The sequence below is a fragment of the Coenobita brevimanus genome, chromosome 62 (assembly GCF_032717465.1).
Source record: "Coenobita brevimanus isolate Jiangsu-jjx chromosome 62, ASM3271746v2, whole genome shotgun sequence".
Taxonomy (NCBI): domain Eukaryota; kingdom Metazoa; phylum Arthropoda; class Malacostraca; order Decapoda; family Coenobitidae; genus Coenobita; species Coenobita brevimanus.
The window spans coordinates 13,186,916-13,214,503 of NC_137015.1; the positions used below are offsets into that span (position 1 = coordinate 13,186,916).

The 27,588-nt window shown below is 43.5% G+C and overlaps 1 protein-coding gene across 1 annotated transcript in view; it reads right to left on the minus strand.

Moving 5' to 3' along the window:
- Nucleotides 1-1,248: 1,248 nt before the first annotated feature.
- Nucleotides 1,249-27,588, minus strand: part of LOC145403993 (uncharacterized) — a 198,606-nt gene continuing 172,266 nt past the window's right edge. The window contains exon 6 of the mRNA XM_080275600.1: nt 1,249-1,282. Within this exon, the coding sequence (XP_080131726.1) occupies nt 1,249-1,282 (34 nt within the window). The remainder of the gene's footprint in view (nt 1,283-27,588) is intronic.

Below are 27,588 nucleotides of genomic sequence, written 5' to 3' on the forward strand. Positions count from 1 at the left end.
TCCTTTTTCTTCCGATGCAACATCTTCTTTCCTCTGTCTTTCCTACCTTCACTCTTCTTTACTTTCCACCTTCTCCATCGTTCCTTTTCTTCCTGCCGTCCTTCTTCCTCTCGACTCTCTCTCTTTCCTTAGTCATTCTTCTTTACACCCCTCTTACCCTTTCCTTCTTACCTTCAGTCTTCCTCTATTTTCATTCTTCTGTCTTTCCTTCCTTCCTTCGTCACCCTTCCCTCTTCACGGATCCAGCACCATCGTGTTCCCCTAAGTCTTTTAATCTCTCTCTCTCTCTCTCTCATTTCCATTCTCCTTTATTGCTCTTCACATCTTTATTACCATCACCATTATTCTCCCACCGAGCCTCGTCCTTCTCAGCTCCACCCAACATTCCTTCCTTCATTTCTCTCCTTCCTGCCTTCTCTCAGTAATCCTTTAGCCCTCCCTCTCCTCTTCTACTTTTCATTCTTCTTTCTTCCTCTCCTCATTTTTATTAACATCTTTCCTACTCCTCTCTTTCTCTCTTCTCCCAGTATTCTTCGTTCTATTTTCCTCCTTCCCTCCGTTCTTCCCTCTACAAAGTTTTCTCCATTCTACCTTCCTCCCTCTTTCCTTCTTCCTTCGTTCCTACCTTGCTTCTTCCCTCATTCCTTCTCCCCCTTCCTAATTTATTTCTATCATCGTTCCTTTGTCGTCCTTCACTCTTTCCTTCTCCAATCCTTCAAACTTCCTTGCTTCCATCTTGCGTCATCTCTTCCTTCAGAAAGTTATCCCAAACTTACATTCCACTTTCTATCCTTCATCTTACCTTTCCCTTTATAGTTCTATTTCCAACCTGTCTTCCTCCCTCTTTGTTCCTCCATCCATCCATCCATCCTTCCTTCCTAGCACCATCCTTCATCCTCACTTCCCTCTACAGTCATGTATCTTTAACCTACCTTCCTCCCTCCTTCACCAATCCTTCCTTCTTCCTCCCTCCCTCCTTTCCTTCATCCTCCTCTCTACAGTTATTTATCTCCAACGTACCATCCTCCTTCCTTCTTCCTCCATTCCTCTTTTCTTCATCCAGCCTTCCTTCTTTCCTACCTACCTACCTTCCTACCTACCTATCTTCCTTCCTTCTTTCTTTCCTTCCTCCCTGTACCGTTATTTATCTCCACCCTACCTTCCACCCTTCCTTCCCTCTACAGTGTCACTTCCAACTTACCTTCCTTCACTCATCCTTCCTTCCTTTCTTCCTTCACCGTCCCTCCTTCATGTGGTGTTGGGGAGTCGCGGTGGGTCACATCTGGGGAGAGAAATGGGTATGAGGCGTGGTTTATATCTCAGTGGTTACCATGGGGAGAGGGGAGGAGATGAGGAAGGGATGGGGAGGAGATGAGGAAGGGATGGGGAGGGGAAGAGAGGGAGGGGAAGGGGAAGTAACGGGGAAATGAGATGAAGGGGATGGAGAAGGAAGACAGAGGGAAGGGCGAGGAAGAGGAGGAGACGGAAGGAAAAGGGAAGAGAGGGAGGGGAAGGGGATGAGAGGGAGGGAAAGGGGATGAGAGGGAGGGGGAGGGGATGAGAGGGAGGGAAAGGGGATGAGAGGGAGGGAAAGAGGATGAGAGGGAGGGAAAGGGAATGACAGGGAGAGAAAGAGGATGAAAGGGAGGGGAAGAGGATGAGAGGGAGAGGAAGACTAAGAGAAGGAGGGGAAGGCTAAAGAGGAAAGGGAAGGGGATGAGAGGGAGAGGATGGAGAAATGAAGGAGGAGAAATGGAAAGAGAGGGAGGAAAGGAAGTGGGGGAGGAGAAGTGGGAGGGAGAGAGGCGAAGGCTAAGGGAGGGATGGGAAGGGAAAGAGAGGGAGGGGAAAGGATGCAAGACAGAAATTGGCAAAAGGGAGAGGAAAAAGCATGATGAGGGATAAGTGTGGAAGGGGAGAGAAAGGGAAAGAAAAAGGAAAAGGAGAAGAGGGGATGAGAAGATGAGGAAAGAGGAAAGGGGAATGGGAGAGGAAGTGGAAGAGAGAGACAGGAAGACGGGACGAGGAAGTGGAAGAAAGAGGGACGGAGGGGAGAGGAGGTGGAAGAAAAAGGGAAGGAGGGGCGAGGAGGTGGAAGAAAGAGGGAAGGAGGGGAGAAGAAGCGGAAGAAAGACGGAAGGAGGGGAGAAGAAGTGGAAGGGAGAGGGAAGGAGGGGAGAGGAAGTGCAGGAAAGAAGGAAACGGGAAGAAAAACGACAAGGGAAAGAAAGGGAGAGGATAGAGAAGCAAGAGAGGACGAGGAAGGACGGAAGAAAGAGGAAGAAAGGAAAAGAAGGAAAAAGAAAAGGGAATACGGGAAGAGGGAGGAAGGCAGGGGAAGACTGAGGGGAAAGGGGCAAAGAAAGAGAAAAGAGGAAAAGGGGAAAAAACGGAGTGAGGGGAAGAAAGAAGGAAATGGGAAGGGGACTGGACGGAAATGAGGAAAATGAAGGGGAAGGTAAGGAGGGGAAGGGAGAGGAATGGAGGGGAAGATGAGGCTTAAAATGGACGAAAGGGAAGGAAATACATGAAAGGGAGAAGAAGGGATGAAGAGGAAGCATGGGGGGATGGAAATGAAGGAAGGAAGGAAGGAAGAAGGAAGAGGAGGAAAGAAAGAAAGAAAGGGAGAAATAATGCGAAAACGTGGCGAGGCAATGGAAGAGGTAGGGAAAAGTAGAAGGAAGGGGAGGGAGGGAGGGAAGGGAAGCGGAGGAAGAACAACTCTGGGAGGAGGAGAGTACAGAGAGAGGAAAAAAAGGAAAGGTGATTAAAGTGAATGAAAGGATAGAAACGAAGAAGAGCGAGGGAAGGAAGGAAGCGAGAAGGTAAAGGAAGGAAGGAAGGAGGGAGGGAATGATAGAAGGTAAAGCAGGAAGGAGAGACGGGCATGAGCTGTGTTTTATTTGTCAAAGGTTTACATGGGGGGAGAATGGAGCGAGGAAAAGAAAGATGGAGAAAGAGAACAAAGGAGAGAGAGAGAGAAAGAGAGAGAGAGGAGGGGAGAAGAAAGGGGAATGAAGTAAGGAACGGGAGTGAGGGAAAGAAGGAAGGAGAGAGGGAAAGAAGGAATGAGGGGGGAAGAATGAAGGAGAAAGGGAAAAATGAAGGAGAGAAGAATGAATGAGACTTTAAAAATGAAGGAAAGAGGGAGAGAATGAAGGAGGACGGATGTGGAGGAGGAGGAAAGAAGGAGGAGGAAAACAGGAAGAGTGAAAGGAAAAATTTGAGGGTTAAGAGGGAGAGAGAAAAAAGCTGAACACGAAGGAAAGGAGGGGTGGGAAAGACAAGGAGGGGCGAGGGTGGGGATGGGAGAAACGATGAGGAAGGGAGGGTAGGGGGAGGAAAGAAAGGGTGCAAGGGAGGAGGGAGGATGGGACGAGGGAGGAGGGAGGATGGGACAAGGGAGGAAGGGAGGAGGGAGGAAGGGAGGGAGGGAGGGAGGAGGACGGGTAGGAGATATTAAGGTAGAGGGAGGGGGAGTGGAGGGAGAAGGGAAGAGGAGGAAAGGGAGGTGGAGGGACAGGGTAAGAAGGGGGGAAGGAAGAAGAGGAGGGTGTGGCAGAGGTATAGGGAGAGGAGGGGTGGAAGAAGGAAAGGAAGAAGAAGGTGACAGAAGGGAGAGAAGAGGGAGGAAAAGTAAGAGGGAAAAGGAGAGAAGGAGGGAGGGAAGGAAAGAGATAGGATGGGGGAGAGGTTGAGTGGTGAGGATGAGGGTGAGAAAAAGAGGAGACGGAGGGGGGGAGGGAAAAAGGGAGGGAGGGAGGGAGCAGAAGGGCGGGGGAGGGAACAGCAGAGACAAAAGGTCAGGTTCCAGACGTGAAAATAAAAATGAAAATAAAAATAAAAGGTTACTCTATTGTCTCCGCTTTTTCTCTGCACCCCCCCCCTCTCTTTCTTTCCCTCTTTTTCAACTTTTTCCCCGACTGTCTCTCTCTCTCTCTCTCTCTCTCTCTCTCTCTCTCTCACCCATTCAGACTGAGGACGTAACAATACACAACCCCTGTAAATCGCAAGACGTCCTTTACATCTTAATTCTTGCTCCTTCCAGACGATTTTATTCAGCTTCGGAACGGCGTCTTTTACTGAGGGAAGGTGGGGGGGGGTTGTTGATGGCTGTTTCCCCCCCCTCCCTTTCTCCCTCCCTCCAGTTCAAAGTCTCCAGGCGGAATAACAAGCAGGAACACTAACACAGAAAATAAGTCAATGAAGTGAAGGTATAAAGTAATTCACTGGGGTGGAATCTCGCTTCAATAGTTCGGAACGCCAGGTGTTTAAAAAAAAAAAAAGTGTCAAGGCATCAAAATGAATTATATATAAATGGTAAAAAGAAATTGTCTGAGGAATGGAACGAAACTTAAATATTATCGTAACAGCAACGCTCGTGTGCCAAACAATGTATTATGAGCCAGTGTGGAATGATGGAACCTGATACGTGAAAAATGATTGTGTGATACCTAAATACAAAGAATAATTAACCCCTTCAGCCCACGTACGTTCTTGTTATTCTGTTCTATCTAACCTCAGTCGCTTTGTATCCACATTATGATGCCTTTATTTATTTATTTATTTATTTTTTTTGACTACCAATTAAGAGCATTATGATATCTGTGTAGCCTTGTCATATTAATCCCTTGAGTCCGACGACTTATTTTTTCACTTTATTTCATCAAAAGTCGGACTACTTTATACAACTCAGAAGACCCCATCGTAGTGAAGGGGCTAATGAAGGCTTTATTCATCCCCTCCAAAAACTATCTCCAAAACTTGTCTGAAGATAAGAAAAATTATGTGAAATATAGGCAACGCTACGCTGTTGCAACTCTCCATCGGACCAAGCACATGCCCCCCCCCTTTCCCTGCACACCTAACCCTCGCCCCCCCCCACCTCTGTATAACACAGTGACATTAAACCTTAAAAATTTTGGTAGTTTGTTCATGGTAATAATGAAGTTATGAGCAGATCTGATGAAACTATGACTCGTGCTTTTTTCATTTAGGCAGCCATTTTGTATGACTACATCATAGGTACAGTCATGAAACTTCGCACATAATTAAATATTCATATAATCATTTATCATGCACAATTTCTGCCTCCTAGGTGTAATAACTGCAAAGTTTTAACAGAAATATATATTAAAATAATCAGTTTTAGTTATTTTTGCAATTTCACGACATCATAAATTCTCATGACATTCTAACCACCAAAAGGCGTCAGGAGACATGTTACCACATATTCCTGGAGTGTTTGAGCCTGTACCTGTACTAGTTTATGAGTCTTGGCCCGGAGACGAAAAACTATTATTATTATTTTTTTTTTTTTGCTTTTTCAATCTTAAAAAAAAAAAAAATACTTAAAAAACAGTACTCTACCTATCAAAAGGCACCAGCTCACGATAGACACATAACTATGTGAAATTTCAATACTCTTTAGTGAATACTTTCTGGGTTCTGGCCCGGAAACGAAATCTCTACGCCTGGCCAGCCACCCTGCCGCCCAACTCTACGGACGGACACCTATTGATCCCAGTGATAACAACACCCTCCTCTGACTCTGTCAGGTGGAGGGTAAAAAGGACGTCATAGTAGTAAAGAGATTAATAACACCAACATCGGTATCAGTGAAAGGCCATGGTTATACATATTTGTGGTATACGTAACAGGCTAGAGCTATGACGTCCAGCGAGATCAGTGTGTTGATTTGACCATGAAGCGTCAGGTGGGCATTCATCAGTCACATAAATCATGCATCGGGTCATACAAATGTGCCAGATAATACATGCATTTACACGTTACTGAACAACATACACTCTGCACACAGCTTGCTACATCTATATACAGAGAAGGAGGCTGTCATAGTGAGGAGGAGGGTGTTTTATTCTGATTCGGTTTTAAGGTGTCTGGTCACTAAATTGACCTACGTGATCCTGAAGAAAACCGACAAATTAAAAAAAAAAAAAATCACACCATCCTTCATAACCTAGCTCCTGCATGAATTCATTATGGACGGTTGTTAAATTTAAGGCCAAAGTAGGACACACACACACACACACACACACACACACACACACACACACACACACACACACACACACACGAAAAACTGCCACCCCTGTTCCCGCACATACAGAACTACTCGCACCAGCATAAAACATATCGCAGTATCGTCAGCAAAAGTCCCATCACCTCTCCTGCTCTGTCTCATCTGGTGATGACCGACCCAAGGCTTAGAGTCGGTAAAAACTGCCCTTGAAATAAAGAAACAAATTAAAATGAAAAATCGAAATCAGTGCATTCTGCCATGCTACTAGAGCAAAGTATGTCGATATTATTAAGATCCAAACAACATTTTTTTTTTTTTTTTTATGTCTCCGACTCTGGGCATAGGCTTCACAGCCTGCTATCAAGGCCCAGCAGTCCTCCTACATACCATACACCTCTACATGTCACCACTTCGGCGCTAACACCCACCGTCCATATTGAATACATGCTAGGGCTGTCTCATACAGGACTGGTGTATTGGTATTAGCGGGGGTATTTTTACGACATGTCGGCGGGTCTTCTGGTAGATCAGTAAAGCCTGATTTAATGAAATTCAAATCCTTAAACTGTTCCCTGCCCCAGCCGGGATTCGAACCTGGGTCCGTAAGGACTGCAGGCCACCTCTCTACCGACTGAGCAGGATGTTAAAAAAAAAAAATCGCCGAGTGCTGCTATGTTTCTCATGCTAAAAAGAATGCGACTCTACACACATAGCCTATGGCTGGCTATAGAAGAAAAAAAAAAAAAAAGGGGGGGGGCAAAACTACTTCTGCGCATTGTATTTTGAAACACAGGACACAATAGTGCTTATATATATATATATATATATATATATATATATATATATATATATATATATACACACAATTCAACAATACTGTACTGGCATGTGGTCTGTTAGGTCAGTAATTAAAATAAAATAATAAAACATTTGCCTTAACATTTTGTTACTCAGAATTACCAGATACATTGACATTTACAGAGAAACATCGCTTTAGGTTCAATTTCATCGAACACTGGGGATTGTGTATCTGTTTTGTTGACTGTACAAACACATTCCCAAAGGCTGACGTACAAGAGCACACACTCGTATAATGCTATTACACATCCTCACATATATACACACAATTTAATGAACACACACACACACACACACACACACACACACACACACACACACACACACACACATTATATACATTTTTGTGCAATTGTCGGCTGGCCCTGAGGTCACTTAAGGTATGGCCTCAAGGTAATCGGAAACCGACCCCTCCCACTGACTCCCTCCCACCTCCCTCTACCCTCCCCTCCCTCTAGTCTCTCCATCTCCTCAGTTTTTCCCTCTTCATTCGTTTCCCTACTTTTCCCTAACCTTCGTCTAACCTTCCCCTTCCCCTCCCCCCCCTCTCTCACCCCTTCCTCCTTTCCTTCCTCCTGACTTCTTCACTCCCTCCATCTTGTATCTCCCCTCCCTCCCTCCTCAGCCCCCCTCCCTTCCTTCCTTCCTCTCCCCTCTTCCCCTCTCCCTTCCCCCTCCCTCCCTCTAACCCTTGCCCCCTTCCCCTCTCCCTTCCCTCTTTTTTATTACTTTTTTCCCTGTTATTTTCCCTCGGGCTGGATTTTATAGCTTCTTAAAGGCGGGATAGCCAGAGCCACGAAAAAGAGAGAAAGTGAGAGAGCCGGATGGAAAAGTGAGAAAGTTAAAGAAAAAGTATGAGAAAGCAGACAAGTGAGTAAAACATATGAGAAAAATGAGAGGGAACAAAAAACGAAGCAAATAAATGAGGAAGAGAGAAATCAAGAGCAAACAACACAGGAAGAGGAAGAGAAAGCGGAACAAAGGGAAAGTCAGGAAAAGAGAGAACGAAATAAAAAGAAAAAAAATGAGAAGAAAAAGTCAGAGAAACGCAACAGAAATATGGAACAAGAGAAAACGAAAAAAGACGAAACAATCTGAGGTGCAGCAGAGGAGAAACAAAAAAAAAAATGAAAAAGAAAAAACGCACTTAAGAATAAACTGACAACTCATACGAAGGAAAAACTGAGTAAGACAAAAGGTGAAACTTAAGACGGGAAATGGGAATGAGAATCAGCGGTAGGAAACAAAAGACTGAAAAGCAATTACCTCCTGCACGATGACAAAGCTCCACTCTTTTATTTTGGCTAAAAACAATTAATTTTTAAGAGAAGGAATGGTGCACTGTGAACTAAGGGTAAATAAAACTGATCTTCGTAATAACCACACATTTATGGATCATCATCATCATCATCATCATCATCACCACCTAATAAAAATGATCTTGATAACTCGCACACGTTTAAATATCATCACCATTCATTCTTCATTATAAATTACTTGGATATTGTAAAAAAAATATATATACATTAACAAAGAACTTCGGGAAGGAAAGCCACACCGTCCTTCATTCAATGTATCCGCGTGCGAAATGAGCGTTTAGGTTGTGTGTGTGTGTGTGTGTGTGTGTGTGTGTGTGTGTGTGTGTGTGTGTGTGTGTGTGTGTGTGTGTGTGTGTGTGTGTGTGTGTGTGTGTGTGTGTGTGTGTGTGTGTGTGTGTGTGTGTGTGTGTGTGTGTGTGTGTGTCGATTTACAAATAACGAATGGACGGCACTACATCAAATCTGCAGTAGTTAGTGACTGAAAACCATCATACAAATAAGTGAACAAATTTTATCCGAAAAAGGTCAAAGGTCATCTATCTAGCTCTGTGTGTGTGTGTGTGTGTGTGTGTGTGTGTGTGTGTGTGTGTGTGTAAATAAAAATAAATCAGAGAGAGAGAGAGAGAGAGAGAGAGAGAGAGAGAGAGAGAGAGAGAGAGAGAGAGAGAGAGAGAGAGAGAGAGAGAGAATTACTGGCATCTGAAAAAGCTTGGATAAGAAAAGATTATTAACACCTTTACCTTCACCAATAAGAGAGGGAACAACTTGGTACAACACTCAAAGTAATACAGGATCCACGTACAGAGCAGCTGGCTTGTTAAGAGGGTGTGAGGCAACATTGCGGAGAAGAGAATAGTGTTGGAGAATCAAACTATAGTAATTACTTGTTATTAATCTCTCTGTCTCTGTCTCTCTCTCTCATGTGATGCAACACTGTGGGAAAGGGAATGAATATACAGGAAGAGAACGGCCATTTAATTACTAGTCTCTCTCTCTCTCTCTCTCGTCGGGAAGAGAACCTGAGTTGATACCCTGTTCCTGAACTTCTGTAATTAGCGAATAAGTAAGATATGTGTAGCTTATCTATGTAACTCTCTCTCTCTCTCTCTCTCTCTCACTCTCTCTCTACCATTTTTTGCTGCTTTTTGTTTTTAGTAATTTTTCTCGGGTATCAAATTACTCTATGGCCCATTTCTTTCTTTCTTTACTTCTCCACTTCTTCTTCCCCTCCCTCTTTCTCCCTCCTTCTCTTCCTTTCTCCCTCCTTCTCTTCCTTGCTCCCTCTTTCTCTTCTCTCATTCTCCTTTCCCGACTCTTTTTTTGTTTCCGTATTACAAGCCAATTCTTCACGCACTCTCTTCTCTCTTCCCTTTCTTCTCTCCTTTTATTTTCCTCATTCCCTTCCCTTCCGGTCATTTTCTTCTCCCTATCTTCCCTTCCTGTTTCCTTCTCATTTCCATTCTCCTATTTCATTCCCTTCCTTCCTCGCACCTCCCTTCCTTTGACTTTCCTTTCTTTTCCTCACAGATCCCTTCCTTACCCATTCTCTTTACCTCACTCTTCCTTTCGTTTCGCTCCAGCCTCTTTCCTTTCCCCCCTTTCTCATTCTTTTCCATTAAACCCTTTCCTTTTTGCTCGTATGTTTTCTTTCCTTTTCTTACTCTCCTTCCGATCCTTTAATTCCGTCTCCTTCCTTTTCTTTCTCTCCCCATTCCTCCCTTTCTTCCCCATTCCTTCCCTTCCCTCCCAATCCCCGTTCCTTCCGTCTCCTTCATATACCTCCCCTTCCCCTCTCTCTCCTCTCCAATCCTTCCTCTCACTTCCCTCTCCTCTCCATTCCCTCACTTCCCTTCCCTCTCCTCTCCATTCCTTCCTTTCCCTTCCCTATCCTCTCCATTCCTTCCTTTCCCTTCCCTATCCTCTCCATTCCTTCCTTTCCCTTCCCTATCCTCTCCATTCCTTCCTTTCCCTTCCCTATCCTCTCCATTCCTTCCTTTCCCTTCCCTATCCTCTCCATTCCTTCCTTTCCCTTCCCTATCCTCTCCATTCCTTCCTTTCCCTTCCTTATCCTCTCCATTCCTTCCTTTCCCTTCCTTATCCTCTCCATTCCATCCTTTCCCTTCCCTCACCTCTCCATTCCATCCTTTCCCTTCCCTCTCCTCTCCATTCCTTCCTTTCCCTTCCTTATCCTCTCCATTCCATCCTTTCCCTTCCCTCTCCTCTCCATTCCTTCCTTTCCCTTCCCTCTGCTCTCCATTCCTTCCTTTCCCTTCCCTCTGCTCTCCATTCCTTCCTTTCCCTTCCCTCTGCTCTCCATTCCTTCCTTTCCCTTCCCTCTCCTCTCCATTCCTTCCTTTCCCTTTCCTCTCGTTCCCTTCCCTTCTATTCCCTCCCCATTCCCCATTCCCTGCCCTCTCCTCCCTCCCTCCCATCCTCCAAACCAATCACCCGTACATCAAATTCCCCCTTCCTCCCTCCCCCTCCCCCTCCCCCTTCCCCTCTCCCCCTAGACCGTCGTCCAATTAATTCCCCCCTCCCCATCCCCCCGTCTCTACCTTGGGGCTGGAGGGATTAATCTTGCCAGGACTTAGATCAAGGCGAGAGTGACCGATCGTAGCAGAGGGAAGGATGGAGGAAGGGAGGAGAGGAAGACGGGCGGAGGAGGCAAGAAGAGGAAGGAAGGGGAAGTAGGATGGAGGAAGGGAGGAGAGGAGGACGGAAGAAGGAGGAAGAAGAGGAAGGAAGGAGAGGCAAAGTGGAAAGAAGAAGGGATGATCCTGGGAAGGAGAGGGGAAGAGAAAGGAGGGAGGAAGAAACGTGGAGACGATGGGAGAGGAGCATGAAGATGAAGGGTGAAGGATGAAAGACAGTGGAAAGGGAAGAGGGCAGGAGCAAGAAGGAAGAGAAGGAGGAGGGGTAAGAAGAAAGAACAGAGAGAGGGGAGGGGTTGAGAGGAAGGGAGATGAAGAAGAATGGTAAAAGGGAAGAGGAAGGGGGAAGTAAGATGGGGGAGGGGAAAGAAGAAAGGAAGAGGTCTGAAAAAGAGTGAGAGGGTGGGAGAAGTGGAAGGAAGAGAGAAAGAGGGGAGGAAGAAGGCTTAGAAAGGGGAGAAAGGATGAGAGAGAAAGAGAGAAGAGGAATCGGGGAAGAAAATAAGCGTACACGAAGAGGGAAAGAGAGAGGAAAATGAGAAGAAATGAATGGAAAGGAGAGAAGAGAGACTAAAGTGGGCCAAAGGAATAGAGACAGTCGAATGGCAGTGTGGAGGGCGGAAAAGAAGGCGGAAGGGGAGAGGAGGAGAACGCGAGATGGAAACAAAAAAAGCAGACAAGAAATGGGGGATGAGAGAAGGGGTATGTACAAACGAGAAACACAAGAATAGGTAACATGGAAGGGAGACGGAGGAAAATGAAGAGAGTGAAAGGGAGAAGAGATCGGACGGAGAGAAGAACACTAGGAATGGGAGGAAAGACGAAGGGAGGAGGAGAAACGAAAAAAAAAAAAAGGGAAAGGATGTGAGAAGAGAATAAGAGGCAGACGAAGATGAGGAGACAAGACTGAGTGATATAATGAGGGGGAAGGAGAACAATGCGACTGAAGAGACAAAGGAATTAAAAAGTAGCAAAGTGGGAGACAAGATAACAGGGGGAGGGAGGGAAGCAGAAAACTGCAGTGGGGGGGGGGGGCAAAGTACCCCTCTATCTATTTATCTATTTCTCTATAACCAGACGCCTAAACTCCAGAAGGGATGGCGACAATGGAATCGCCTCCATATCACCCAGTCCCATCACGCTGACCTCTCTCCAACTCTCATCTCCCTCTCAAATATCTCTCCACCTCATCCCTCCATCTCATTCTGTCTCCCCATCCCCCTTTCTCCCCCCTTCACATACACTCCTAGACAGTCTCTCATTCTCCCATCTTTCCACAAAGCGAATATCCCTAAAAGTTACCTATCAGAGCATATACTTCCGACACCACAAGTAACTAGTACGGTGTTCGCGGTCCACTTACAAGACACTAGGGTTCGTATTCTCGTCGGGTAAGGAGGTTCCCTAGCACCTTTTCCTTGGCGATTTATTTCCGGATATGGCTGGTAAATATCCTTTTGTACGTTATTTATGGTGAGCATGGCAATGTTTGAAGGATTTGTAGAGCAAAGAATAGGACAGTACGGTGTAATAAGCAAAATAAATCGCTAAAGAAAATGTGTTAGGGAGCTTCCTTAACCAACAGGAATACGGGCCTAGGAAAAGCTGTATGGGCAGGGATTGATGACAAAACAAAAAAAATGCCTCTGCTCGGTGGAGCGAAAAGTTGTCTTGTTCACTAAGGACGTTTTCATAATAACTCTATAGGAGACATTCGCCACGTTACTCAGGCCGATCTAAGCGCCGCAATGTGACATACGAAGCACCGTAACACCTCTTTCTCACCGAATTATTCTCCATATTACACTTCAATATCTTCGTGCGTGTTGTTGATGCAAACTATGTCGATATTAAAATGATACGATTAATAGAATATTCTGGTACAACATGCAAAATAAATCGTTACGGAACAGCTGCTACGAAGCCTCCTACGCTACTTTGGAACTGGAGGGGCTAGATGGATAGACTGGAACTGGAGGGGTTAGACGGAGAGACTGGAACTGGAGGGGTTAGATGGAGAGACTCTGGAACTGGAGGGGTTAGACGGAGACTCTGGAACTGGAGGGATTAGATGGAGATACTCTGGAACTGGAGGGGTTAGAGTGAGACTCTGGAACTGGAAGGGTTAGGTAGAGAGACCTTGGAACTGGAGGGGTTAGATGGAGTGACTCTGGAACTGGAGGGGTTAAACGGAGTGACTCTGGAACTGGAGGGGTTAAACGGAGTGACTCTGGAACTGGAGAGGTTAGATGGAGAGACTCTGGAACTGGAGAGGTTAGATGGAGAGACTCTGGAACTGGAGAGGTTAGATGGAGAGACTCTGGAACTGGAGGGGTTAGATGGAGAGACTATGGAACAGAAATGGCGAGATACAGACTTCATCAAGCCAACCTGTTCACTGTAAGAGATGTTTCCTGAGTTGAATAAAATTGTTTGAATGAAGCAATAAAAAAAAAAATTACGTCCTCGGGCTGAAAGGTTATGTAACTTTTCCTCTCTCTGCTTCTCTCCTCTTCTCTTCTTTCCTCTCCTCTCCTCTTCTCTTCGCTTCTCTTCTCTCCTCTTCCGAAAGCAGGACTGTAACTACCTCTTTCCTGGGTCAACAGAATCTTCTCTGAAAAATTTCATCACGATCCTCCGATTAGGTCCCCTGTAATCCCGTGACCAGACAGACACAGTGACAGGCAGGCAGACAGAAACTGAGACAGGCTGACAGATACACACACAGACAGGCAAGAAGACAGAGGGGCAAACAGACGGGCAGACAAGCAGAGAAACAAAGGTATGGGTGTTAACGGTGCCTCCTTCAACATTTGTTCAGGAAATAATTAGGAAAAATGTGTATGCCTTTAATATACAACGGGAGATAATAAATAAAAAAAGCCAAAGCATTTGCCTACTGATGCGTACCGCCTGTCATCACACACACACACACACACACACACACACACACACACACACAAATAATAATACATCAGTAATCCTCTGGCAATCGGAGGCATATCATCGCAACTTCGCCATAATCGAGAAAAAAGTCTTAGGATTTCGCTGTTTACCCCTACTAGGTTAAATAACACGCTAGCATTCAGACGCCTAGAGTCAGGGGTATTATGTTGGTGAAGGCCATTGAGTATAACAGACCTTTGAAGAATTTCTAATAGTTACCCTTTAAACAGCCGTTCTCTTCACCGAGGGTACGACAGAAAATAGAGAATAATGGCAAGCTAAGAGAAAAAAGATATAAAGTATTTTTTCTTGCAAAATCATTTGGCAATGATCGCAGCTTCGCCAAAATTATTAGCAAACAAGCCAGATATCCTGAGATACTGGCCACAAAGTTTGGATAAAATTTGCCCACGTGATTTTGAGATATTTTGGGAACAGCCAGACCCACACACAGACACACAGATGCAGGTGATTACATTACTGCCTCAGTAGGAGGGCGATAGTAATTAAGTAAAGGCTAACGACTGAGTTCAAGGCAGCTTAAGATTCTTCGTTATACCTCATCCTTAGCAATTTATTCATTACATATTAACACTCCCCAGTAAGGTACTAATATTGGTGTAACCCTTTCAATCTGGTGATGTGCATTACAGTTTAGCTGTTTCTAAACGATTTTATTCAGTTTAGGGGAGACTTTTTGATAGGAAGGGGATAGATACGGCATTAATAAAGCCCATCACTGCTATGGATCATCAGCTGGATAAAATCGTCTGGAGATACTAAGAATAAGGTAAAAAAAAAAAAAGATACTTTTTTTTTTTTTTTTTGACAATTTATATCACCATACAAGATGATATGCAGCTGTCGGGTGCAGAATAAATCGCTAAGGTATGAAAGTTCAAAAGCCGCTTAAAATACCACCCTAACTTTAGTGACAAACTTCATGAACATGGTTAGGGAATGAGATGCCAAAAACTTTTCCCTGATCAAGACAACTCTTAGTATTTAATTTTATTTAGCATCATATGATATTATACAGCTGAGGGTGACTAATAAGTGTCTGTGTCTGTTAATACTGTCGCCATTAATTATTGTGACTGGGACAACACTATGACCCTAAAGCCTGAACGAATCTTGAGTCGAACTTGGAAGTCGGGCTTAGGATGGTCCCATGCCCAGGCTCATGGCTTACCTGATGTCTGACTCAGGCAGCTTGACTTGGCCACATGCTGAATCAAGGCTCAAGTCTGACTTCACAAAGTCGAGCTCAAGTCGCGGATTTGGGACACAAACTTGAAATTTTTTCACGTCAGCCGGTCACAGCACCAACTTTTGAATATTAAATGTAGCAAATAAGGAATGGTAAGCTAATATATATATATATATATATATATATATATATATATATATATATATATATATATATACGTTAAATGGCTAATATGTAGAGTTCTGTCGTCATTTGTGTGTATATTTTCCTTACAGAAGTTCAGTTAGGTCACGGGTTAGTTTCCAAATATTATACAAGTATTATCGTTGCCTATAACATAATGCGTACTTTATTTCTGTCCAGTGAGTTGCAAGACTCATTCGGAAATATATAAATTTATGTGAATATAGCTTGAGAATACAGTTGTAGGGAAGTCTATATTTCTATTATTTAGTTACACTGGTAAAGGTTAGTAAGCTATAAAGCTTGCAAAGTACAGTACAGTACATATTAGGCTACCGCATTATCATCGTTTTAAAAATAATGGATAATCATTGAAACAGTGAGCTACATTATAATCTTTGAAAAATGAAAGCTAGTTAACAGCTGCACAACACAGCCTACACAATGTAAGAACAGCAGTGATGGAGGGAATAAAAATTTGCACGACACAGCTAATGCTATGATACCATACGTACCGTACACATTCGAATAGTCATGGTCAGCACATGTAAGTGGAAGCAGGGATATAACACAGATAACTGTTATCCATATGGTACTTTATCAACTTCACAATTCGAAGTGTAACTGACATTACTAAAACTGTATAATAATCTAAATATCATGCATGGTTGTATATGGCTGCATACAAGAAAGTTTTGTCATATCCAGCTAAGTTACTCCATAATGTACATCAATACTGATGGCATCATAATGCACATATGAAGCACTGCCACCAACTCTTGTATGTAAGATCATAAAATGATGGAAAATTGTTTTAGTAAAATATATTAAAATGTACAAAACGCAGCCTACACTCCGATGGCCAAACATTTTGTATAAATTTCACATATTTTTGCTAACGATTTCACAGCCGCCGTCTATTGTTGTAGTGGGGGCTGCTGATAAATTATTTATCGTTTAAAAGCCAAATCAACCCAACAAAATCACTAAATAACAGGTTCTCGATGTTTAATTCTGAATCAAGTCCACTCAGAGGCGGCTTGGACTTGAGAGCATTGGCTCCGCCTGTGCAAAGCTCAAGCCTTGTTTCTGCATAAAGTTTTTTGGTGTGTACATCTCGAGTCTGACTTAAGACCGACTCAAGCCCCAAGTTCGGCTCAAGCCTCGTTCTTGGATTCAGGTCTATGGTTCTTTCACCTTAACTAGCCCAAACTTTCGCCCTTTTGTGGCTTACTCCACGTACCTCAATGGCAAAATAAGACTATGCAGCGGCTCTACATCTTTTTCATGGCACTACTTTTGACTAGCACCATATACTAGTGTTAATCTATTGCCACAAGTCTGTACTCAAGATGGAGATGTAGCAATATTAGCTCAAGTTAGAGCACAAAGAGCTACAGTATTTATTCCTGGTAAAAGACTATTTGATTCAGCTGGGTGAGTATGAGCCTGAGAGGGTTAATACGGTCCCCATTATCTCTCATGATGGGGACAACTCTAGTGTTTTGTTCCAGCTATTATTATTATATTTTTTGCTTAGCAAGTCCCAAAAGCCTGAGTGTTAGAAAAAAAAATATAACGACTTAAAGAATACATTAGAAAAGAGATTAAGGCATAGAATAAGACGAGAAGGAACTTAAAAGAGGAAAGCAACACTACGAAAACAGAAGCACATTATACTTTTGACTAACTGTAGATCAAAACAAAACGAAAATGTTAAGAAGAAAAACTGTGAAAGCATGACCTAACTATATGACCCAACTGTCTGAACATGAAAGACAGTCAGAAAAATGCCAGAGAATTACAAAATATTCTAAGCATTTTTAATTCTTACTGACAACTTAAATCAACTCACGTTCATATGTACATTTATTAATCTACCTGTCTCTCAATATTATTTGCCTAACAAGGAATACATAAACTGAACAGGCCTAACTTACCCCTGGCTCCCTTATTTTAACTTAGCTGTCATCATCATCATCATCATCATCATCCCCAAATCATCCACTCTTTTTACCCACCTTGGTATGAAATGGGGTCATACATCTTTTATTTCACCTGTCAATCATTGGAAATCATATTCTATATTAATCTAACATAACCAGGACAAAAATTAACTGAACCAAAACGACACTAAAACTTAGCGATTTTACGAGACCGATCACCTTACTAAATTACAAACCTATTGAAACAAATATGGAAAACGTGAATATTAATTCCTATCACTTGTATTTCTGGTGTCGATTAAAGCATGTTTTCAATTAACTCACACTTCACGAGCCCAACATCCCTCTTGATAACTCACCGGGCAGTTCTTCAATTCAAGTAATCACAAACTTATCAACTTCATCCCCCCTTCCCTCTCCTGCTCCTATCTCCCCCTTTTCACTTTCCATCCCTTCTGCTATTTCCCCCCTCCCCATTCATCTATGCTCATGCCTCCCTCCATATCTTACCTCTCCCTAACCAGCACGTATGCTCTTCCCTTATTCCCTTCTCTCCCTCCCATCTCCTGTTCCCTTCCCCACCATCGTCGCACCTCCCTCTCTTCTACTTTTCCTTACAGATGCATTTTTTAAACACTAAAACTCTTCAAGCGTAACTCCCCTCCCTTCTCTTCCTTTCCCTTCCCCCCTCAGTCCCCCCTCTACTTTTCCTTAAAAATGCATTTTTTATACTCGCAGACTCCTCAAAAGCGACACTCCATCCCTCCCTTTCCTTCCCCACCCCATTCCTCCCCTTCCTATCCTTTGTTTTTCCTCCTTAATTCCCGTACCTTTCTATTCCCCTTTACAATTTGATGCATTTCCCTTTCCTTTCAATCTTTCCACTCCCCTTTTCCATCCCTCTCTCTTTCCCTCCCCCTCCCTTACCCCATCTCTCTCTCTCTCTTTCCCTACTCCTCCCCTCCCCATTCTCCATCTTTTTATTCTTTACATACATACTTTGAATCCGAGAATTCCTTTATAAACGATACATCCATATCCTTCCCTAAGTCTTCCCTTCCACTCCCTCCCGTTCCTTCCTCCACGCTGTTTCCTTTTCCTTCCCTCCCTTCCCATCCTTTCCTCTTCCCTCCCTCCCAATCCTTTTCCCTTCCGTCCCCCTTTCCTTCTCACACTCAGTCCCTCCATTTCAACCCCACATCCACCAACTTCCAACCCCTTATAATCTCCAAACTCCCTCCCTTCCATTCCCCCTTTTTTTTCTCCTCCCATTAGGTGAGCCCTTACCTCTCTCTCTCTCTCTCTCTCTCTCTCTCTCTCTCTCTCTCTCTCTCTCTCTCCCCATCTTTCCACTCCTCCTTACAGATGTATTTTCAACCCTGCCAACTCCTCAAAGGCGACATCCCACAAAGTTTCTTCATTAACACACAAAACTTCTCTCTCCCTCCCTCCCCACCGCTCCAAACCCGCCTATGGGAACACAGGTATTTAAGGCCCGTTCTGACATTGGAGGATAGAGGGATTGTCGATCTTGTGTGCGGGTGGTGGTTTAGCGCTGTTTCGGACCGAGGGAAAAAATGGGGTTGGCTGGTATCTAGAAATGGGAATAAGTCGGAATGGGAACGTGCTGGAAGAGGGATGAGTTTGAATAAATGGGCGGGAATGGGAATGGGTTAAAATGGTAACGGGTTAGAAAGGGAATAGGTTGGAATGGGAATGGGCTGGAACTGAAATGAAATACGATAGAAATGGGCTGGATTGGGAATGGGTTGGAAAGGGAAATGGCATTGGATTGGACTGAAAGTGGGTTGAAATGTGAACATGGATTGGTGGATTAATGGACTGACAGGAGGATGGAAAAGGGAGGAGTAGGAGGGGAGGGGATGGGGAGTAGGGGCAGAGACACAGGAAGGAGTGGTAGCAAAGAGTGAGAAGTGGAAATAAACAAGAAAATGAAGGGACAAGGAATGGGAAGGTGTCAGTGTGTGTGTGGGGGGGAGGGGGTGCCTGCACGCGCACGAGCATAAACAATACTGCAAGTACTGTATATATATAAATATATACAGGTATATATAAAAATATACAAAAAATGTATAATTATATATAAACATATACAGTATGTATATATATATATATATATATATATATATATATATATATATATATATATATATATATATATATATATATATATATATATATATATATATATATATATATATACTGTATATATATATATATATATATATATATATATATATATATATATATATATATATATATATATATATATATACTGTATATATATATATATATATATATATATATATATATATATATATATATATATATATATATATACACACACGATGACGACCAAGGACCGGACAAAGGACATGGTTATCGGAACGTGGAATGTAAGGGGAGCGAATGATGAGGTGAAAGAGAGAGAGATTGTCCAGGTGCTTGAGGGTGCGAAAATGGATGTATGTGGAATAACTGAAACAAAATGGAGAGGACAAAGTGTGAGAGAATGGGAGTATGGATGGGGTATATGTGCAGGAGTAGGTGAGAATGAGAGGGCAAAGGAAGGAGTATGTATAGTTGTGAGTAAAAGATGGAAGAAGAGCATAAGACAGTATGGATCAGTTGGGTCAAGGATTGTGTGGATAAAGTTGAAAGTTGGAATACAAATGTGGGCGATTGTGTGTGTGTATGCGCCAACGCAAGATCGTGCTAGGAGACTGAGAGAAGAGTTTTGGACAAATGTAGAAGTGTGCATGGAAAAGTTTGGAAGGAATGAGAGAGTGTTTTTGATCGGTGATATGAATGGTAAAGTTGGGAATGTGAAGGTGGATGGAATAGTTGGTGAGTGGGGTGTGCCTGCTGAGACAGATGAGAGTGGGAGTGCGTTAGTGGACATTTGTGCTGGGAGGGGGTTGGTGATAGCCAATACCCTCTTCTGGCATAAAATGATCCACAGGTATACATAGCGAGTGATGAGAAGGGTGGGTGGTGAACTGAATGAAAGGAAGGCAATGATTGATTATGTGTGTGTGGATGAAAGGATGCGAAGATGTGTAATGGATGCAAGAGCTTATAGAGGTTGGGGGAGTGGACTTTCTGACCACTACTTGGTGGTGGCCAGAATTAAGATTCAAGTAAGATGGAGGAATAGAAGAAGGGAAAGACGAGAGGAAGGAGTAGTTGCAAGGAGAGTGGAAAGGTTACAAGAGGATGAGAAAAAGGCAGAGTATAAGAGAGAAGTGGAGGAACGATTGGGTAAATATGAATTAGAGCAGATGGGAGACGTGGAAGGTGTGTGTAGGATATTTACAGAAGAAATATGTGCAGCATGTGATGTGGTGTGTGGAAGGAAGAGAAGACGGAGGGGGGATGCAAGGAACAGCATGGGTGAGACAGGCTGTGGCACAAAAGAAGAAAGCATACAATGAATGGATGAGAAATAGGGGCGTGGAAGAAGTTGAGAGGCGGAAGAGTGAGTTATATGTAGAAAGAAAGAGAGAGGTGAAAAGATTAGTAAGAGTAAGAAGAGAGTGGATGAGGAACTTGGAAGGAATTTGAGTGTAAAGTGGAGGGACTGTAAGAAAATGTTCTGAAAAGAGGTGAAAAGCGTAAGACAGGGTGGAAGTGAAGTTAGCAGGGGAGTGAAAGATAAAAATGGTAGATTACTAGTGGAGAAGGGAGAAAAAGTGAGCAGATGGAGAGAACACTTTAAGGAATTGTTGAACATACAGGATGGAAGTAATGCGAGTATAAGTGGCTGGGGAATGGCTGGGAGAAGGAGGGAGGTGAGAAGACAGGAAGAAATCAGTAGGATAGAAGTTGTGGAAGCAATGAAGAAAGTTAAATCAGGGAAAACCCCAGGAATTGATGGAGTGTGTGGTGAAATGCTGAAGCATGGGGGAGAGATTGTAGTAGAATGGATGTGGAAGATGTGCAGATTGGCCTGGGAGGAAGGTAGAGTCCCGGAGGATTGGAAGTCAGGTATAATTATTCCCTTGCACAAAGGAAAAGGGGAAAAAGAAGTGTGTGGTAATCATAGGGGCATTTGTCTTCTTAGTATAATAGGAAAAGTGTATGGTAGGATACTTATTGACAGAGTTAGAGAAAGAACAGAGAAATTATTGGAGAAGAACAGGGAGGCTTTAGGAAGGGAAGAGGTTGTGTAGATCAGATATTCATTCTTAGATCTTTAGTGGAAAAGTTTCTAGAGAAGGGAAAGAAGTTGTATGCAGCTTTCATGGATTTGGAGAAAGCATATGACAGGGTGGATAGACAAGGATTGTGGAAAGTGTTAAGAATATATGGAGTAGATGGGAAGTTGCTGAATGCTGTGAAGAGTACAGTATGTACGATGGTGTGAAGGCTGCAGTGCGTGTGGATGGTGAACTAAGTGAATTTTTCTCTTTGAAAGTTGGGTTGAAACAGGGATGTGTCATGTCTCCATGGCTGTTTAATCTGTACATGGATGGGGTAATAAAAGAGGTACAAGGTAGGGTAGTGGATGTTGGAGTGGCCCTGGTGAAAGAGGATAGTGTTTGGAAACACCCTGTACTGTTGTTTGCAGATGATACTGTGTTGTTGAGTGAAGACGAAGGGGAGCTGCAAGGCTTGGTGGATGAGTTTGGGAGAGTGTGTAAGAAACGGAATCTAAAGGTGAATGTAGGGAAGAGTAAAGTGATGGTCTTTGAGAGAGGTGAAGTCAGTGAATGTACAGCGAGGTTTGATGGTGAGGAATTGGAAAATGTGAGTACGTTTAAGTACTTGGGTAGTGTGATGAGTAAGGATGGAGGGTTGGAGGGTGAAGTGCTTGAAAGGGTACAGCAGGGAAGAAAGGTTGCTGGTTCTTTGAAAGCAGTGATAAGAAACAGGGAAGTGAGCATGTTAGTGAAAAAGTTACTACATGACAGTATTGTGATACCAACTCTAACGTATGGAAGTGAAGCTTGGACGTTGTTGCAAGGACACAAGTCAAGAGTGAGAGCAGTGGAAATGAGTTATTTAAGAGAAGCCTGTGGAGTCACATGGAGAGACAGGCTGACGAATGTGGATATAAAGGAGCGTTGTGGTGTGGATGTGGATGTGATAGGAAGCGTTATAAGGAACACACTGAGGTGGTTTGGCCATGTGGAGAGGATGGAGGGTGAAAGACTGACGAAGAGAGTGTATGTGAGTGAGGTGGAAGGGGGAAGAGGGAGGGGGAGGCCGAGGATGAGATGGAGGGATGGGGTGGAGAGGTATATGAGAGAGGGGTGTATGAGTTGGGAGCAGGGCAGTGAAATGGCAGGGGACAGGACGACTCGGAGGCGATTTGTTTGTGGCCACCCCAAACGGGATTGAGGCGTCTGGCAATATATATATATATATATATATATATATATATATATATATATATATATATATATATATACTGTATATAAACAGAGTGGTAGGCGGGGACGCTCACCATCCACTCACTCGATGTAGCGCTGCTCTCGGATGACTGCCCTTTCCTCTTTTCCTTCCTTCCTTCATCTTCTGTCTTTATTTCCTTCACTCTTTCCTCTTCCTTCTGCCTATGGGTGACGTTTCAATTCCTCCTCCTCCTTCCCTTTATTCTCTCCTCTTCTTTCTGCCTGTGGGTGACTCCACACTGAGTGACAAGCCAAATGGTTTCCCGTACACCAGGAAACAATTTTCTACGCTGGGTGGTAACCATATAATCAAATTATGGCGCCTGGTGGTTTAGTTGGTAATTAAGAAGCTCCAGTCGGATTGCGCCCGTGCAGGTTTATATCCAAGGGGTTGTTGGGATTTATTGCTCACGTAATGCCACACAGGGATGAGTGAGGCTGGTCACTCTCATCTTAAATGTCAGGACCAACTTGCCTAGCCCCGGGCTCCTATGCTCTTCATGGGGCAAGACAGGAGTAGGTGATTGATGGATGGAATTTATATAAGTATACGGCGAAGAATGAAAAAGGGTTATGTGTGCAGGAAGGGATAAGAGAAAGAACGCACTTCTGAAGGAGGCTCGATGAAAAAATAAAAAGAAGTGCGCAGGAACGACACAGAAAAAGACATTAAATTATTTATGGTCAACAACCATTGGGGAGAGAGAGAGAGAGAGAGAGAGAGAGAGAGAAGCGTACCCAATGTTACCCGGAATGCATTAAGCGTTGTGGGGTTTGTGCGCAGTCATGGCCCCAATGTCACAATCCAACACCACACACACCTTCCCCCTCACACCCCACCCCGCACACCCTCCTCCCCCCGTGCCCCTCCATTCCCCTCCCTCTGTCCCCCCTTCACTATGTTCTTCCTCATTTCCCATCGCTAGTTCGTTCGTCTCTCTCTCTCTCTCTCTCTAAGAGCAACAGTTTCCCTCCCGGCTTTTTTTTCTCTCTCTCTCGCTCACTTTTCCCCTCCAATAAAGCAACATTGTTTTTCCTCCTAGCTTTCCTTCCCGCTGGCAACGTTTCCTCTCTCTCTCTCTCTCTCTCTCTCTCTAAGAGCAACAGTTTCCCTCCCGGCTTTTTTTTCTCTCTCTCTCGCTCACTTTTCCCCTCCAATAAAGCAACATTGTTTTTCCTCCTAGCTTTCCTTCCCGCTGGCAACGTTTCCTCTCTCTCTCTCTCTCTCTCTCTCTCTCTCTCTCTCTCATTTCTTACTTTCACCCTCCTTTTTCTTTCCCTCTTCCAATGTACCTAAGCCCCACCGTTCCTATGAAATTTCCTTTATGCTTTCAATCATACAAAGGTGAGGCTTCTTACTATTCTCCTTTCGGCATATTTTCTGTGTGTGTGTGTGTGTGTGTGTGTGTGTGTGTGTGTGTGTGTGTGTGTGTGTGAGAGAGAGAGAGAGAGAGAGATTTGCTGTACTATCCTTTTCTTATCCTTGGACGAATGAATAAAAAACACTATAGTCCGTCTCTTAACATGACGAAAATCCCTAACCCACTGCCAGGTGTAGTCAGGCTGGATGGTGAATTTGACTAGTAACCAAGGAGACTGATTCCTACCCCGATGCTTAGGCTTACGTATTCAATTTGTGGTAATGGTCCTGATGGAGAGACCGGCAGACCTTGATGAGACCGAAATGTAGCTCAGTTCTCACTCTCTCTCTCTCTCTCTCTCTCTCTCTCTCTCTCTCCAGCCATCCATTCCGCCAAATTCCCTAGTAAGCAAATTTTCTCCCCCTTCCCTGCACCAAGTCGATCAGTCATTCTCTCTCTCTCTCTCTCTCTCTCCGTTGCATTCCTTTACTTTCTTTCTCCTGTTCTCTCCCCATTCTCACTCCTATTGTTCTCTTTCTCGGCTCCTTTCTGATTTCTCTCTCTCTCTCTCTCTCTCTCTCTCTTTCTCTCATTCTCACTCCTATTGTTCTCTTTCTCGGTTCCTTTCTGATTCTCTCTCTCGCTCTCTCTCTCTCTCTCTCTCTCTCTCTCTCTCTCAAGGGTGCTGGTAAAATGGGCATAGCAAATAAGGAAGATCATTTATCATAGGAGGAGGAGGAGGAGGAGGTGGGGAGAGAGAGAGAGAGAGAGAGAGAGAGAGAGAACCAGAAAATAAAAAAAATAAGCATAGATAAAGAGATAAGTGGTAAAGACTAACAGATAAAGAAGAGAGGAACAAGGAAGATGGATGGCGATGGAGGAAGAGGGAGAGAGACAAAAAGAAGATGGGAGAAAGATGGGCAAAAAAAGGGTGTGGAGGAAGGGATGAGAAGGGAAGAAAAGGAATGATGGATGGAAGAGGGAAAGATGGAAGATTAAGAGGGGTGAGAACAGAGGGGAGAAAGGGTGAAGAGGACGTGGGGGGAAGGGAGAAGGGGAGAAGAAAGGGAAGGGTGGCAAATGGTGAATGGGATGGGGAAGGAGAGGAAAAAAAGGGAGAGTGAGGAGGGAGGAAAGAGAAAGAAGAGGAGAGGGAGAACGGAGAAAGGCAGAGAAGAGGAGAGAGGGGAAAGTAGAAAAGAGGACTGGAAGAGACTGCATAGCAAAGAAAAGGAAAGGAGGAGGAGAGAAGAGGATGGGGGAGAAACGGAGAAAGAGACAAAATGAAGCGAGAAGAGTGGAGGGGAGACGAAGAGAGAGGAGGGGAGACGAAGAGAGAGGAGGGGAGGGGAGGGGAGGGGAAATAGGAGGAGAGGGGAGAAAGGAGAGGAGGAGAGGGGAAAAGGGATAAAAGAGAAGGGGAGGAGAGGAGAGGAGGGGAAAGGCATAATGAAAATACAAATAAAAATGAAGGAAAGGAAAGGAAAGGAAAGGACGAGGAGAAAGAGATAAAGAGGGGGAGGAAGAGGGGCAGAAGAGAGGGTTGGACTTGTGAACAGGGAAGGGGAGAGGTGAGGGAGAGGACAAATTGGGCTGGAGTAAAAACCATGAGGAGATGAGAGGGAAGAAATGGCGAGATGACACCAAAGGAAGAGAAAAAAAGAGGTGGAAGAAATAAGACGGGGAAGAAAAAGAGAAAAAAGGAGAAGTAGGCTGAGGAAAAGGGTGGGAAGAGGAGCAAACACAGGAACGATAAAGAAGAAGTCATGAAGGAAAAGGAAGTCGATACGAAATAAAAGAAGGATGACTTAAAGAGAAAGGAAAGGAAATAAGATACGAAAAGAAAGAGGAAAAAGACGTGATGAAATAGGAAAGACACGAAGGAAAGGGGAAAGATATATAAAGGAGAAGATGGGAGGATATGAAGGGAAATGCAAGAAAATGAGGAGGAACGACAAAAAAAAGGAGAAATGGGAAATGATACCAGAACAAGAAAGGAGGAGAAAGCAGGGAAATGCGAAGAAAAATATGAAAGAAAGGAAGGAGAAATGAAGAGAAGAATAAGGAAGAGAAAACGAATGGAAAACAGTATACGAAGATGGGGATAAGGGAAGCGAAATGGTAAGGGAAAGATGAGAGAGAGAAAGAGAGAGAGAGAGAGAGAGAGAGAGAGAGAGAGAGAGAGAGAGAGAGAAAGAGAGAGAGAGAGAGAGAGAGAGAGAGAGAGAGAGAGAGAGAGAGCAAAATAAAGAGAAGGGAGAAAAACGGGAGAAGGAAAGGAATGAAAAGTGAAGGAAGGAATGGAGGAAGGAAGGAAAGAAGGGAGGAAGGAATGAAGGGAGAGAGAAAGGATGAAGGAAAACAGGGTGTCATGTTATTTATGAATGTTTAAACGGGCTATGCTCGCTTCCCCTCTCTCTCTCTCTCTCTCTCTCAAGTTGAATAAAATCGTCTGGCGGCAGGAAGAATAAAATTTAGCGTATCATCGGTATTATCGTAAAAAAAAATAAAGAACTAAAAGGAATTATTATAGCAAAGAAAAATAAAACTAATACTACTACTACTATAATAATAATAATAATAATAATAATAATAACATCTTCACGCTTTCCATTCCAGCTGTTCACTATTTTTTCAACATGGCTGCTACCTTTGCCCTTGGCCTTTGACGCCATAACAAAGGCAGACCAAATATTTCCCACTCTAGGCCCGTGTGTGTGTGTGTGTGTGTGTGTGTGTGTGTGTGTGTGTGTGTGTGTGTGTGTGTGTGTGTGTGTGTGTGTGTGTATTCAACAATCCCTCCAAGCTGAATAAAATCGTCTGGAGATAAAAACACGAAAGCGTCATCGGACTCAAGGGGTTACGCGCTGGAAGAACAATACTTGCTTGACTTCTTGGGGAAACCTTAGCCTGGAATAATCGTCAGAAATTAGAAGGCAGAAAGAGTACTAGAAAAATGGACGAATTAAATGAGAAAACTAGGCCAGAAATACGAGAAAAAGTGCAGGAAAGCAAGCAAAAGAGCGAGAACAGCCAGAAATATGCAAGAAAACCCAGATATATGCAATCAAAGCCAGACATATGTAATAAGAGCCAGGTATATGCAATCAAAGCTAGGTATGTGCAATCAAAGACAGATATATATACAAGAAGAACCAGGTATAAGCAATCAAAGCTAGATATATGCAATTAAAGCCAGATATACGCAAGAAAAAATACCGGTATGCAATCAAAGCCAGATATATACAAGAAAAGCCAGATATATGCAAGAAGAGCCAGGTATATGCAATCAAAGCCAGATATATACAAGAAAAGCCAGGTATATGCAATCAAAGCCAGATATATACATGGAGAGCCAGGTATATACAAGGAGAGCCAGGTATATGCAATCAAAGCCAGATATATACAAGGAGAGCCAGGTATATGCAATCAAAGCCAGATATATACAAGGAGAGCCAGGTATATGCAATCAAAGCCAGATATATATAAGAAAAGCCAGATATATGCAATCAAAGCCAGACATATGCAATCAAAGCCAGATATATACAAGAAAAGCCAGATATATGCAATCAAAGCCAGGTATATGCAATCAAAGTTAGGTATGTGCAATCAAAGACAGATATATATACAAGAAGAGCCAGGTATATGCAATCAAAG